The sequence below is a fragment of the Orbicella franksi genome, chromosome 6, assembly GCF_964199315.1.
Source record: "Orbicella franksi chromosome 6, jaOrbFran1.1, whole genome shotgun sequence".
Taxonomy (NCBI): Eukaryota; Metazoa; Cnidaria; class Anthozoa; order Scleractinia; family Merulinidae; genus Orbicella; species Orbicella franksi.
In genome coordinates, this window is record NC_138150.1 from 7,823,296 (window position 1) to 7,836,734 (window position 13,439).

Sequence of the window (13,439 nt, forward strand, 5' to 3'; positions counted from 1 at the left end):
AACCAACTCCGATATAACGAATACTATGGTAGTTTTCCCACACATTGGTCGTACTGGGACTGGATTTATAATGAACCCCCGTTATAATAAACCATAAGTCATTTCTTAGTCTGACACTCAGTTATATCGGTCGCACTGTTAACCTACAATCGTGGACAAAAGTCCTTGGGACACTTATGTAATTTGAATTGAAGTAGTATTCGCGTCTGGCGTGTGCGCAGAAGCACCAAAAGTGCAAATTTGTTCCAAGACTTTTGTTCATGATTTTAAATATACTTACCATTGCTTGGTAAGTGTTTTCGATGCTATGGACCTTTCATCAAAACGTTTTGCAATAACCCCTGCAGTCCTTCGTTCGATTGTAGCCATTTTATGATTAAATTTTCTATCACCACAAGACAGCGTTAGGGGTTAGAAAGTTAATCCCCTATAACTAAGATAATCCCTCTCGGGTTATTATTAGATAACTCGTAAGTTTATCCCAGAAATAGCTAATCCGGAGACGCGGATGTTGCCCACTTGGACAGCCCGGGTGACTAAACATGCATATTTTTCCTCTACGGAAATATCCACGCAACGCGCATCGTAACATTATTCGCAGGAGATCTGGGCATTGTATCTTAAAAAAAAAACTTAAGAGAATACAAGGTAAGGCCTGCATGTGTGATTACTTCTTACCTTTCACAGTCTCTTGATCACCATAGTTACATAGTTATTGATAGTTATAGTGCGAGATTGATTCATTTCTACTCCGTTTGGTTGATTCGAATTTGAATTCCATCTTTATTACACAAGCTAGATCTCTTGTAAATTCAATTCGTTTCTTATTTTACAACTTAATGCCTGATGAGTTGATGTTTCGTGCCATCTTTTTATGCTGGTAGCCAGGGAACAAGTTAGTTAGCCAGGAATATGAACGTAAAGTAATATTTGATGATACAGTTTAGTTTTTCAGGTGTTCATGGCTGCTTTTGTTCTCTGTTACACTGTGAGTATAATGTAAGAGACAAACTTTGTCTCCGGCTAATTTCATGTCCATTTCTCCTGAGCTTAGTCCAAGCCAAATGAAATTAAGTGCGACCATGACAAATTAATTTTCTCTGTACTCTTTGCATGCCTACAATATCCCGTAAAGCATTGCAACTCGCTGTCTGGACCCCAGTCTGTTCTCGGCCAGCCAGTAATATCCCGACACTTTCTGTCTGCGTGCAGTGTACATGTTAGTACATGTGGTATATTGCTCATTTTGGGTTTCGCAATTTTGCTTCCTTTGAACGAAAATCGTTTCTTCCAGAGAGCTTGGCTGTAGCTAGTACCCGAGTAAAAGCGCATTTAACTCAAATGGGGAAACCCAAAGAGGACTCCCGCTGTCAAAATGGCCAAACACACGTTGATAAAGATATCGTGAGAGCTAATGGCCATGCAAGCGAAACAGACAACCGGCCTTTCAGCATCAGCTGCGAGTGGGACATCAAACAGACTCAACAATTTTCAGATGATGGAACTAATACTTATTTCTGGTAAGCTAAGGATTTTCAATGCTCAAATGCACAACGCTAATTATCAAATTAACTTTGGGTGAGTAAGTTTGTTTATTTTGTGATCCGTGTCGCTGGAACTTCCAACCACTAATAGTTTTGACACTTGTCTAAATGTTTTGTGATGAGGAAGTAATTATTGGTAAGTATTAAGCTTTAGTGGTCAAGTTATCCCGAGGAAGGCGTTGTTTTTGCATCAGTTTTTCATAGCTCGCGTTTTGTCTAATTCGAGAATGCTAATATGCTAAGATAAAGGTACACGCATGTACATGCAAATTTAGCTTTGGTTAGTTTTCTGTTTGGTCTGTTCATACCTAAAGATGATTTGTATCGCCAAGCCAACGAGTCTGCGTTCAATTTCAGCTTCCCTTCTTAAACAAACGATTTCTTTTATTTACCATAAATAGAGAAATGTGAGCATTATTTTGGAAAGATTATCTCAAGTGAGGGAAACTCTTCTGTTGAGGGAAGGGGTAGAGGGTGGCAAATTATTGTTGTCAAAGATGCATAATTGCCACTGATATAATCCAGTCATGTTACATTGATCTGGTTCTATAGCTGTGCTATTTTATAGTGGCGATTCTTAATACAGGGCTTGAAATTGCGACTCACTGGTTGCCAATGCGACCAAAAATTGAGCACTGGCGACTAAATTTTCAGAACAGGTCGCCAGCTGGCGACTTGCATTTTGTCCAATAACTAAAGAAAACCACGACGCAACTTTTGTTTTTAAATCTTTATGTTAGGAAATCAATTGGATATGGTAGCTAGTATACAACTCACCTTTCCATCCCCAGTAAAATAATGTCTGAATATTACACGATAATTGAAAAAATTGAATGTATTTCGACACGTCGATACTGCGTTCACGGCGCGCCATTAGTTTCAGCGGCTTCTTCTGAAACTGGGATCGCAGGCGCACTTCAACGCCATGGGCTTTTCATTTGCCGCGAAAGTGGTGGCAGATACGAATTAGTTGAAGAATTACGTGAGCGAAAGGCGTCGAGGAGAGCGAGTACAAAATAAAGAACGGCATTTCGAAGAATTAGCAAAGGAAAATACGCAAGGACCCGTGTTTGTCTCACAATGAAAACCCCGCACTTAAAACGTTTTATGCTTCGCTTCATTTAAAATGACTGTGGAGACAACCATCACCTTAGGAGCAGAGACATATCACCTGAGAACAACGGTAGCTTTATAACTAAGTGTTACTTGTGTTGTTTCTAATTGTTTTCGCTCTTCAATTGTGACTTTTTTTGCATGCAAAGTAACGTATAAAATCGAGTTCTTGTGTAAGTTATATACAAAATAAGTTGGCGACCAAAATTTACGATCTGGCGACCAAAATTTTTCCGTTAGTCGCCAGCTGGTTCCCGAATGAAAAAGTTAATTTCAAGCCCTGTAATATGGCCTTGTGATTATCGAAACCGATTTGTGGGACAAGGTCACCACAAGTCACAGGCCTTGCTTTTCTTTATGAGTTCCTTATGAGAGGGTTGTACAGGGGTATTGGGTGATCCCAGAAAATATCAATACCATATCATGGGTGGCATCTTGGAATTCCAAGGGAAAGGGGTGTTTTCTTGGAGTGGAATTCTGAAGGCATGGGGGGGGGGGGGGGGGCGGTAACGCAGTTTGGAATTTCAAACACATGGGGGGTTTCAGCTCTGAATTTCCATAGGGGTGAAGATGGCGAAAACTTCGCTTGAAATCGCTGATCTGATAACTTTTCCAGTTTGTACATCATCAAGCACGATTTGACCGTGGAAACAGGATAAAGATGTCAGCGATCAGGCAGAAAAGTGAGCAGATGGGTTGTGCAGTTTGGAATTTCTGAAGGCAAGGGGGGATTAAAATGTTCATACCGCCTGTGGTAGGGTATGGAAATTTCTGGAATCACCCATTCTCGTGATACCTGATTAGCTGATTTTATTTTTTGTGAAACGTGAATTTAGGAAATTATTCTTTGTGATCTGCAACCTGAAGGCTTTGCGTGATACATGAAGAACTTGAATTATTAACCAACAATTGTGATTTTACCACTCTATTCTACGTGATTTTGAGATGCGAGTCCTCTGAATGGTGAGATTTGTCTATCCAGAGTGATTTAGGTATGCGATTTGCAACAAATTTGTGATCCTCTATTTTTCCTGTTCGTGAACCATGCCAGAGGACCCCCCCTGTACAACCCTCTTATGGGGGGGGGGGGGGGGAAACAAAAAAACTGTAAATCACAAATCCATCAAAAATGGATATGATTTATGCTGAAATTGTATGGAAGAACTACTCAAAGAACACCCTATTATCTGCAAACAGTTAGGAGGGGACACCAGATAACTCAGTTCAGATGTCTTCATTCTAAGAATGTAGCTCAAACAAAATAAACTTGTAAAGGTGAATTAATCAACATGACACAAACGTGGGACAAAGAAAAATTCTGAGTCCCCAACAGGAATCGAACCCATGACCTCCCGAACACCGGGCGGGCGCTCTATCCACTGAGCTACAAGAACTCATGAAGAGCAGGGTCATTTAACTGAGTTGATATATGACAGGTGTCCTGCATACTGCTAGGATCAACACTATCAAAGTCATCGTGAGTAGTGATAAGTTAATAGAGATGGTGAAAAATAAACTTGTTACACATCACATGACTCTCATTCCAATTTCTCGCTGTCTATATTGGTAGTTCATGCTTGTATCTAATCACATGACAATCACATGTAACTGCAGGATAACATAACTTCTACATGAATAGTGTAGCATATTTAGGACTGTTGCTGCTTTTCACGTGATGTGATCATTTTCTAAAATTAAAAATTACCAATCCTTTTGAAGTTTTAGTTTCATCAGATATAAGACCCTCTAAGAACTTGATGTTTTACAGCGTTTAAGCTCGACAGGGTTCCTCATTTGGTTATAGAGGACGCGTGAATGAAAAATGGCACTGACCTAAATCTTGGTGAGGTTGTTTATATATTAAGCATCTATCATATTGCTGACTCTTGACTTATTTTATTGAATGGTTACAATTTTTATTTTTGATGGCGTGACAGTGTTACAAACCAGCAATTCAAAGTCTATACTGCATTTGTCTAATGAATCACATACTGCACTGGTGCAGCCTGTGTATGGAAAGCCATAACTTTCTTATGTGGTTGTTTATCATTATTTGGTGTGGTTTCTTCATTATGTGTTGTAGTTACTTCATTATGTTGTGTGGTTTCTTCATTATGTATTGTAGTTACTTCATTATGTTTTGTGGTTTCTTCATTATGTCTTGTAATGTAGTCCTGACGTGACGTGTTTTTATCATGATGTTGTGTAATAACTTCATTACGTGGTGTGGTTTTATCGTGATGCATTGAGGTTGCTAAGTTATGTTTTGTGCTCTTGTCATGATGTAATGTGGTTACGCTGTTATGTTGTCTGGTATCTTTGCTATGTGGTTTGATCATTACGTGATGTGGTTACGTCTTTATGTCTTCCGATACCAAGTTCTAGTATCCAGGCTTCTTGCTATCACGAACTGGTTAAACCAGTTTTTAGATGGGTCCCAGTTCCTTCTCTTCCCCAGTGTTAAAGACAACAAAATGGGGGGAACAAGCAACGACATTTTGTCAACTATACTTGATAAGATGCACCTTGGGCATCTTATTGAGAACTTCCAGCGTGAAAAGGTAACTGTGAATCAAATACGTAAGTTATCTTCTGAAGAAATGGAACTTTAAGGTGTGAACGATTGCAACGCAATGATGAATTTAAAGTCAGAGTGGTTAAACTACGGTAGCAATCCATCGCCAAGGAAACCAGGAACACAAGCGTGTGGCGCTACTGAGTACTTATAATTTCTTAGTCAGATTTAGAGGGGTACCTGGAGGATGGCTTTAATATTGAGGACATTGCGTCGTTACGTTTTGTTTCAGAAAGTACTGTTTATCGTAGAATGGGTCATTATGGCCTTAGTCAGTTGCAATTCACAGAAATATCAGGTGAGCTTGATGAAGTTGTAGAGGAAATAACAAAGGAATATCCTTCTTACGGAGAGGGACTGCTAAAGAAAATACTGGCAGATCAGGGAATATTAAGGTTCAGAGGATGAGGCTCTGTGACAGCATTCATAGGGTCGATCATGAAAGAGCCGAAAACAGGAAGAAAGGCTGTCTATGTCGAAGGACCTATAATGTTCAGGGTCCATTTCTTCAGAAGATAGCTTACATATTTGATCCACAGTTACCTTTTCACGCTGGAAGTTCTCAAGAGCTGGTTTTCACATGACGTCACGAAAATTCAAACTACAAAACTATTGATCTTCCTGAGATTTTACTCAAATGATGTATAAGAGCAGCTGAAAACTAATAGTCATACAAATTTTCGCTCCAAATGGGTTCTTGGTTTTGTGATACACTACGCTTAAATTGCTAAGCCTTTGCATGACGCGGCATTTACATGACGGCCTAGAGAGCTGTTATGATGGTGAAAAAAGTGACTTATTTTGGGGAACTTGGCTATCTGAACAGTTTGTGTCTTAGAAAGAGTATTATTTTAATGTTTTAGAGTTCCTCGAGGGATAAATTCATGCTTTTGTAGCAAAACTCAGTGTCAGATGTTTCTGTTGGTTTCCGGCCACCATGTTGGCCGTTGCCTATATGGATGGGCACCAGCATGGCGTCTCCATGCAAATCTCTATAAATTTGGGCAAAAAATGTCGTTGCATATCTCGCATAAGAAAAATTGCTGTGACCAGAATTTTGGCGAGAGTCTTTGCATATTTACCTTCTTTCATTTCCCAGATTCTGGACTTTATCTATTGACCGGTTTTAATTTTTATTTTGATCTATTTTGAATTGCGTGACGCTGAAATCCAGCAATAAGATGCCCAAGGTGCATCTTATCAGGTATAGTTGACAAAATGTTGTTGCTTGTTCCCCCCATTTTGTTGTCTTTAACACTGGGGAAGAGAAGGAACTGAGACCCATCTAAAAACTGGTTTAATCAGTTCGTGATAGCAAGAAGCCTGGATACTAGAGCTTGGTATCGTAAGTGCAGTCAAGAAGACATAAAGACGCAACCACATCACGTAATGATCAAACCACATAGCGAAGATACCAGACAACATAACAGCGTAACCACATTACATCATGACAAGAGCACAAAACATAACTTAACAACCTCAATACATCACAATAAAACCACACCACATAATTAAGTTATTACACAACATCGTGATAAAAACATGTCACGTCAGGACTACATTACAAGACATAATGAAGAAACCATACAACATAATGAAGTAACTACAACACATAATGAAGAAACCACACCAAATAATGATAAACAACCACATAAGAAAGTTATGGCTTTCCATACCTGTGGATAAGAAACAAATGTTCGGACAAATTGAACACTATTTTGATGTATACTTGGCTGGATGGGCTGTTGGGAGCCAATCAGGAAAAAAAAACCCATCCAGCTGCATGTACATTACAGTAATGATTATAACAATGAATAAGTTACCTTGCATCATCTGGTTATGATGTATGTGTGAGATTTGGAGAGTGCAAAACAAACTTAATAGTTGGGCAAGGTGTAGCAGAGAGCAACCCTTAAACTTCTCGAGAGCTTATCTCGATTTCTGTAGCATGAAGTGACTAGGAGTATTTCTACTCCCCCTGGATAGGATGCTAGTCCATCGCAGGGTTATCCCCCAGCATTAAGTTTGCTGGTACCCATTTATGCACTTGGGTGGAGAGAGGCACTGTGAGAGTAAAGTGTCTTGGCTAAGATCAGAATCCAACATGATGTCTCTGGGCAGGGCTTGAACCTGGACTGCTCAATCTGGGGGTGAGTGATTGACCATGAGGCTACTATGCCTCCACAGTGGCACATAGATGGCCAGCATTCCAGCGTAGTTTGAGTGATGGAAGTTTATTTCTAAGTGATGAAACACTGCATCTTATATTTGATGTACTTTGTAATATAAATTTTATTATGTCAAGTCCTGATACTCACAAAACTATAATTGTAAATCATTTGTTTTCCTCAGGAGAGCACATACTGTGACGGTATTGTTAATAATGTTATGTGTCCTGGTCTACGTTGGAGCATTTGAGAACCCACATGAAAATAGTGAATATAATGCAAAGAGGTTAGAATATTATATTGTTACGAGTTTTTTTTTTAATAGATTCCGATCATATAAAGGTGTTTTCCTGTTGTGCTGTGTTAGTTAGTATGACGGTGAGATATGTAACTGCCAACTGACAATGATAATTAACTGCCTTTGTCTATCTATTATCATTTCAGAGGAATTATAGCCTGTATTGTCGTGTTTCTATTGTTTGGTGTGACTCAGACCAGGGATGGCCCCTTTAAAAGACCTCACCCAGGTATATAATTTGTAATATTAATTAATTTAAAATTGGAGCTGAGTTAATTTATGCCCCTAACTAGGCTATTTAATTTGCAAGTAATAGATCATAAACAGTGTTTTCAATAAGACCCAGAACATCTCAGACCTCTGGCTGGTATTCTGTTGTGAATCATCACAATCAATTAATCTGTGTCCCAGAGTTTTCAAAATTTAAGAATCCTCCCCTCCCCTCCTTAAGAGAAAGATGCAATAGGCCTCTATTGTTGTTTTCTGATGGTTACTGCAACAGGGCAGTAACCTTAAAACAAATCATGTTGAAAGCACCAGTGTTTCAGCCAGAAAATTTTACTTGAAGGCCAAAGTGGCCCCTGAAGACCTTTTTTAAGGGCCAATTTTTTAGGAAAGGGGCCAATAAATTGAAAGCTGCAGTAGGAAAAAATGCATCAGGGTACCAAGAAAAAGAAAGCAGTTTATTAGGATCTATGATAAAATTTAATGAGTGCTTTTTGAAGTGTTCCTACTCAATAAAGTTTCTTTTGAATCAGATACTAGTATGAAGGATCCGTGCATTACAAGAGAACAATCCTTAGGCATACATGATGTAGTCAATGATCAAGGGTTTGCAATGCATTATAGGGCGATTTCATACACGGTCAGCCATTTGAAGCTATTAGTAAAATTATCTTAGAATAGTTTAATAGATGGTTTTGACTTTTTGTTTTCTTTGTTTTGATTTTTAGCCTTCTGGCGTCTTATTCTTTGCCTAAGTGTTGTTTATGAACTAGCTCTAATATTTCTGTTATTTCAGGTATGTACTCATTATTAATATTGTGTTATTATATTTAACAAATATCATTCAAGACCTGGTAAATTTATGGCTAAAATAAGAAGTACTTGGCCCATTTTATCATCTGATGCAAGGGTGACAATCATTCTGACAAGGTTTTGAAATTTCAAACTAGGGAAGTGGAAGAGAACTAGCCTGGAAGCAGGTTCACATTTGAGTCAGATATGTGGACAGTGAAGAGCGAGTCTGCAAGCAAATTGAAATTCTGTGAAATTCTCCACATAAAAGTTCTGCTCAGTAAGCTTTCAATGACATTGCAATGCACCTGTAATATAGCCACAGACTGAAAATATGGATTTGAACATAATAAACAGTACAACATTAATTTAAGTGTGAGAATGATTGTGTGTTAGAAGCCTCTCCGAAGACATCAAAGCTTGAACTGCCATAGATTTAGATGTGGTAGAAGTCTTTTTTGAGCTAATCATTTTACCATTTGGTTAATACTTGTTGTGCCATTCTTTCCAGAGCACTGATGATGCAAGGCAGTTATTAAAGTATCTTGATGAAGATTTAGGTAAACCACTGCCAGAGCAATCTTATGGAGAAGACTGTAGACTGTATACACCAGGACACCCCAAGGGATCCTTCCACAACTTTCTTGTAGGTTACATAGAGTGATCTGTGGTAGTTTCTCCTTTCATTCTTAGTATGATGCTGCTCAGAGACGTTATGAGAATAAAGGAACTCATCAGTTGGTTGATATTGCTGTAATTGATCTGTCTGCATAGTCCCAGAAGTGACACTGAGGGAATTATGTTAAAATGCGACAGGAACAAATATCGTGAACATTAAGGCCCTGTTGACAGTGTGCCTGAGAAATTTGAAAACACAGCTTTATTTGTCTTGGGTTAGGCCTACTGTCCACACTGTCTAATCTGTCTTGATAGCTTTTCTGATACGCCTTTCAAACTGGTGAAATTTGAAAACGGCGGCTTTGCATTTTAGTGTGGGTGCAAAACATTTTGAAAATGGAGCTTTTCAAAAACAATGATGTCACGACAATCATGGGATTTCCCTGCTCGAGTTTTCTTCAAACACAAATCCAAAATGACCGATGATAAGTTGTGTTTTCAAATTTCTTTGGCATAGTGTGGATGGGAAACATTTGGTACGTTTTCAGACAGAAACACCTTTTTAAAATCCCTCTGGCATAGTGTGGATGAGGCATAAGTTCTGGTCAGGATATCGTGTTAATTAAAGTTTTAATATCGGATAGCTTAGGCACACTATGTTGACTGTTATGTTTAATTAAGTTAAATTTTCTATCTTGATTAAAAGTTGGATTAATTGAACACTGTGAACAAAACAACAAGCAATTCTGAGCATCCCACATGCTGCCATGTTTAAATAAATAAATAAATAAATAAACAAGTAAATAAATAAATAATAAATAATCATGTTTATATAAATGCGGGATGACCATTTCAGTTAAAAAAACTGCTATCAACATGGGTCCTGCGTAAACTATTTACTTATATTTACAAAGCTTGATGGGAAATTATGATGTCACCACATGGTCATGCATTTTCAAATTACTTAATTGTGTGAATTCTTCTATTTGTTTCAATGTGTTGTCCAGCTTAATTGCAATATGATTACAGATTTAATTCAAAACTTTTAGACTCCACATTAAGATCTCTCTCTTGCACAATGATGTCACAACTTAGCATAAACTGATTAAGATGGTGCGCAGGTGATATAAACCAGACAGACAACAGACACTTTGCATTCCGACCACTTACTGAGATACTGCTTAATAGTTTTAACTTTTAAAAAACCCCAGGATCATTTAAAGGGAACCATTCACTTCACTTTGAAGCTTGAACTGTTTTTCAGCCAAGATTCCCTTTAACATGGTGGTCAATTGCTCATTGCCAATGTCTAATATCAATTGGTTTCTCTTGTTGCCCTACAGGAAAAGTGTGACGTCTTTCTACCAGCTCATTTCTTTGGCTGGTGGGCAAAGGTAAGATTCTTAAGACAAAATTTCCTGAGTGATGCATATTATAATATTATTAGAGACCCTGTGGACTAGAATTCATGCCAGAATGGTTGGTTATCCTGTGCTAGCACCAGGCTCACTCAGGGTTACCAAACATTGCTTTTTAACAAACACTAGGATGGGCCAACTGTTCTCAAAGAAGCAACTGAAAGCATCCAAACTAAATGTCGAAAAATTCCAACAGGAAAGGCCCACGTGTAAAACCTTCTCAAGGAGTGATGAGAATTGAGGTTACAAAATAATGGAGAATCTATTGTTACACTTTGATATGAATTTTTTTCACAATAACATTACAGTATGTGGCAATTGCGTGTGCTTAATTGAACATTTGCCTCAATGCCAAATTTGTTCCACTGAGGGTGGCTCGGACCAAAGATCTGCTTAATTAATTATGTTGAATAATTTGCATGCCTGCATGCCATAAGTATACAATAAGTAGTTTATTAGTATTGAAACTTTCATTCAGAGTTGAGATAGTGTAGTTACTACACTGATTGCTGTGTAGTTTCTTTTTTCTTTTAGAATGATTAGTTTTCTGTTGACAAATTATGTATTTCAGGCACTCATTATTCGTGATTACTGGTTATTGACTGTGATTAGTGTTCTCTTTGAAATCTTGGAATACTCTTTGGAGCATCAGTTACCCAACTTCAGTGAATGCTGGTGGGATCATGTAAGTCTTGTAAACATTAGTTATCTAGATGAGAGCAATTTTCAGTGGACTGTCTTAAAACCAAAACTAAAGTAATCACTCCAGATGGCCAAACACAAAGAACCGTACAATCCAATGAACCAATCAAAACTTGACGTTAATACATGTAGCTGATGCAAAGTGCGGGAAAAAGTGTGCGAAGGAGTCACAATTGGTTTTGGCTTTACTTCTCATTGGATGAGCAAGTGGCGTGAGTTTTTTTAATCTAATCGTGTGGTGTAGTAGAGCCGTTTTCATTTGAGTGTTGAAAAGCAATTGGTTTTACATCAACTACAGGTGTTGTACACTGCATGATTGACTTAAAATCTCGTACCACTTTTTCATCCAATCAGTTGGGTCTCGCTTGCACTCGTTTCACTGCACTCTTCGTCAACTACATGTTAATACTTCTGGTTTTGATTGGTTCACTGTATTGCCCACGTTCTTTGTGACTGGCTTGAGTGGTAACTTTGGTTTTTTTTTTTTTTTTTTTTTTTTTTTTTTTTTTTTTTTTACAAAAACTGCGCTAATCCAAAACCAATTACTCTTTGTCACTCAAGTGAAAACTGCTTTATTGCATTGCGAAAGTAAACACCATGCAACAGCATGTACTTTGCTGAACTAGCTTCTTCAGTCTGTAATGGGGAAAATTGCTCGTTTTAGTGCAGAGTGCACTATTGGGATGGTTATGGGAGCTGCCTGCCGCTAAGGAACTAAGGCGCTATGGCACTATTGTGCTATGGCCCTATGGCGCTAAGGTGTAAACTTTAATGTTTGTTTAATTAATTAATTTCGATTAATTCATTAGTCTAGAGGCAAGAAAGTAGTGGGGGTAGGGTGGGAAAGGTACATGTGTACTCTACGTAAAACACATTCCATCACCGTCACTTAGCTTTGAACATCGCAAAGCTATATATTTGTTTCAAGTAACCCCTTGTTCTCCTTGTTCTCTTTTATGCTTGTTTATTAACCTTGCATGCCACTTGGTCAATAAATTTGCAGAACTGAAAAGAAAAAAAAAAACCTCAACCTATTATTTCCCAAAGAAAGATTTCAAAACATGATTAATTTCTTGCACTTACAGTCCAAATTATTTGTTGCAAAATTAATGTCTGCATATTTTCATTTCTTGAACAGTGGATTATGGATGTTCTCGTCTGTAATGGCTTTGGAGTTTACCTTGGTATGAAGACTTGTGAATATCTTGGAAATAAGGTAAAGCTTCTTTTTCATAACACGTTCAAACTCCTTTTACAGACACTCTTTGTTAAGTAGTGTAGCTACATGTGTGAGTTCGAGGAAAAACATCTTATGTAAGTGCATGTGGACATCTACAGTGTACGTAATTTGCCTATTAAAGTCGAGTAGTAATACCGTGTGAGCCAGTCTAGCAGTAGGTGGCCACTGTGCTACCTGTATGCACACATGAAAGTTAACAATTCTAATGCTAGCCATAGTGCTAATCAGGCTTACTAGGATAAATAAACTAAATATTAGTCTTGTGGCTCTCTGTCTAGCTGACCTTAACTAACAATACTAAGATTAAATCCATGTACAGTAGTATAAACAATGTAAAGGGTGATGTTTAAGCACAGCAGAGAAGATATATATTAATCAACATATATTAATCCTTTTTACTTCTTTCTATTTTTAGCCATATCACTGGAGGGGTTTATGGAACATTCCCACATACAGGTAGAGTGACTGTTTCTCTGTTGTGTTTGCGTGCCAGACTAAATCTTTAACTTGCCAATCACGAAGCTAGGAAGGGAGAAAATATGGTAGTTGAAGAAAATCAGGGGTGTGTTGCCCTCATCAGCATGCAAAGAAAGTCATGTGCCATAACCTAGGGCTTTTGCAGGTTAATGGTTTCTGTCCTCGGCTCACACGATGGGCAAGTGAAGGTTTTTGCGGGAAAATTTTGGAGGAAATTCGTATCATAGAAGTACTGTGCTACGCAACATACAAACTCCTCAAAACCTTTT

The 13,439-nt window shown here is 38.1% G+C and overlaps 1 protein-coding gene across 2 annotated transcripts in view; it reads left to right on the forward strand.

The window, feature by feature from the left end:
• The first annotated feature begins 138 nt into the window (after window positions 1–138).
• LOC145491462 (phosphatidylserine synthase 2-like) overlaps window positions 139–13,439 on the forward strand; it is a 37,657-nt gene continuing 24,356 nt past the window's right edge. For both annotated transcript variants that reach the window (XM_081470700.1, XM_081470702.1), the window contains exons 1-9: window positions 139–1,520; window positions 7,585–7,686; window positions 7,845–7,927; window positions 8,652–8,719; window positions 9,227–9,361; window positions 10,677–10,727; window positions 11,323–11,436; window positions 12,592–12,669; window positions 13,109–13,149. In XM_081470700.1, the coding sequence (XP_081326826.1) occupies window positions 1,228–1,520; window positions 7,585–7,686; window positions 7,845–7,927; window positions 8,652–8,719; window positions 9,227–9,361; window positions 10,677–10,727; window positions 11,323–11,436; window positions 12,592–12,669; window positions 13,109–13,149 (965 nt within the window). In that variant the 5' untranslated portion in view covers window positions 139–1,227. The remainder of the gene's footprint in view (window positions 1,521–7,584; window positions 7,687–7,844; window positions 7,928–8,651; window positions 8,720–9,226; window positions 9,362–10,676; window positions 10,728–11,322; window positions 11,437–12,591; window positions 12,670–13,108; window positions 13,150–13,439) is intronic.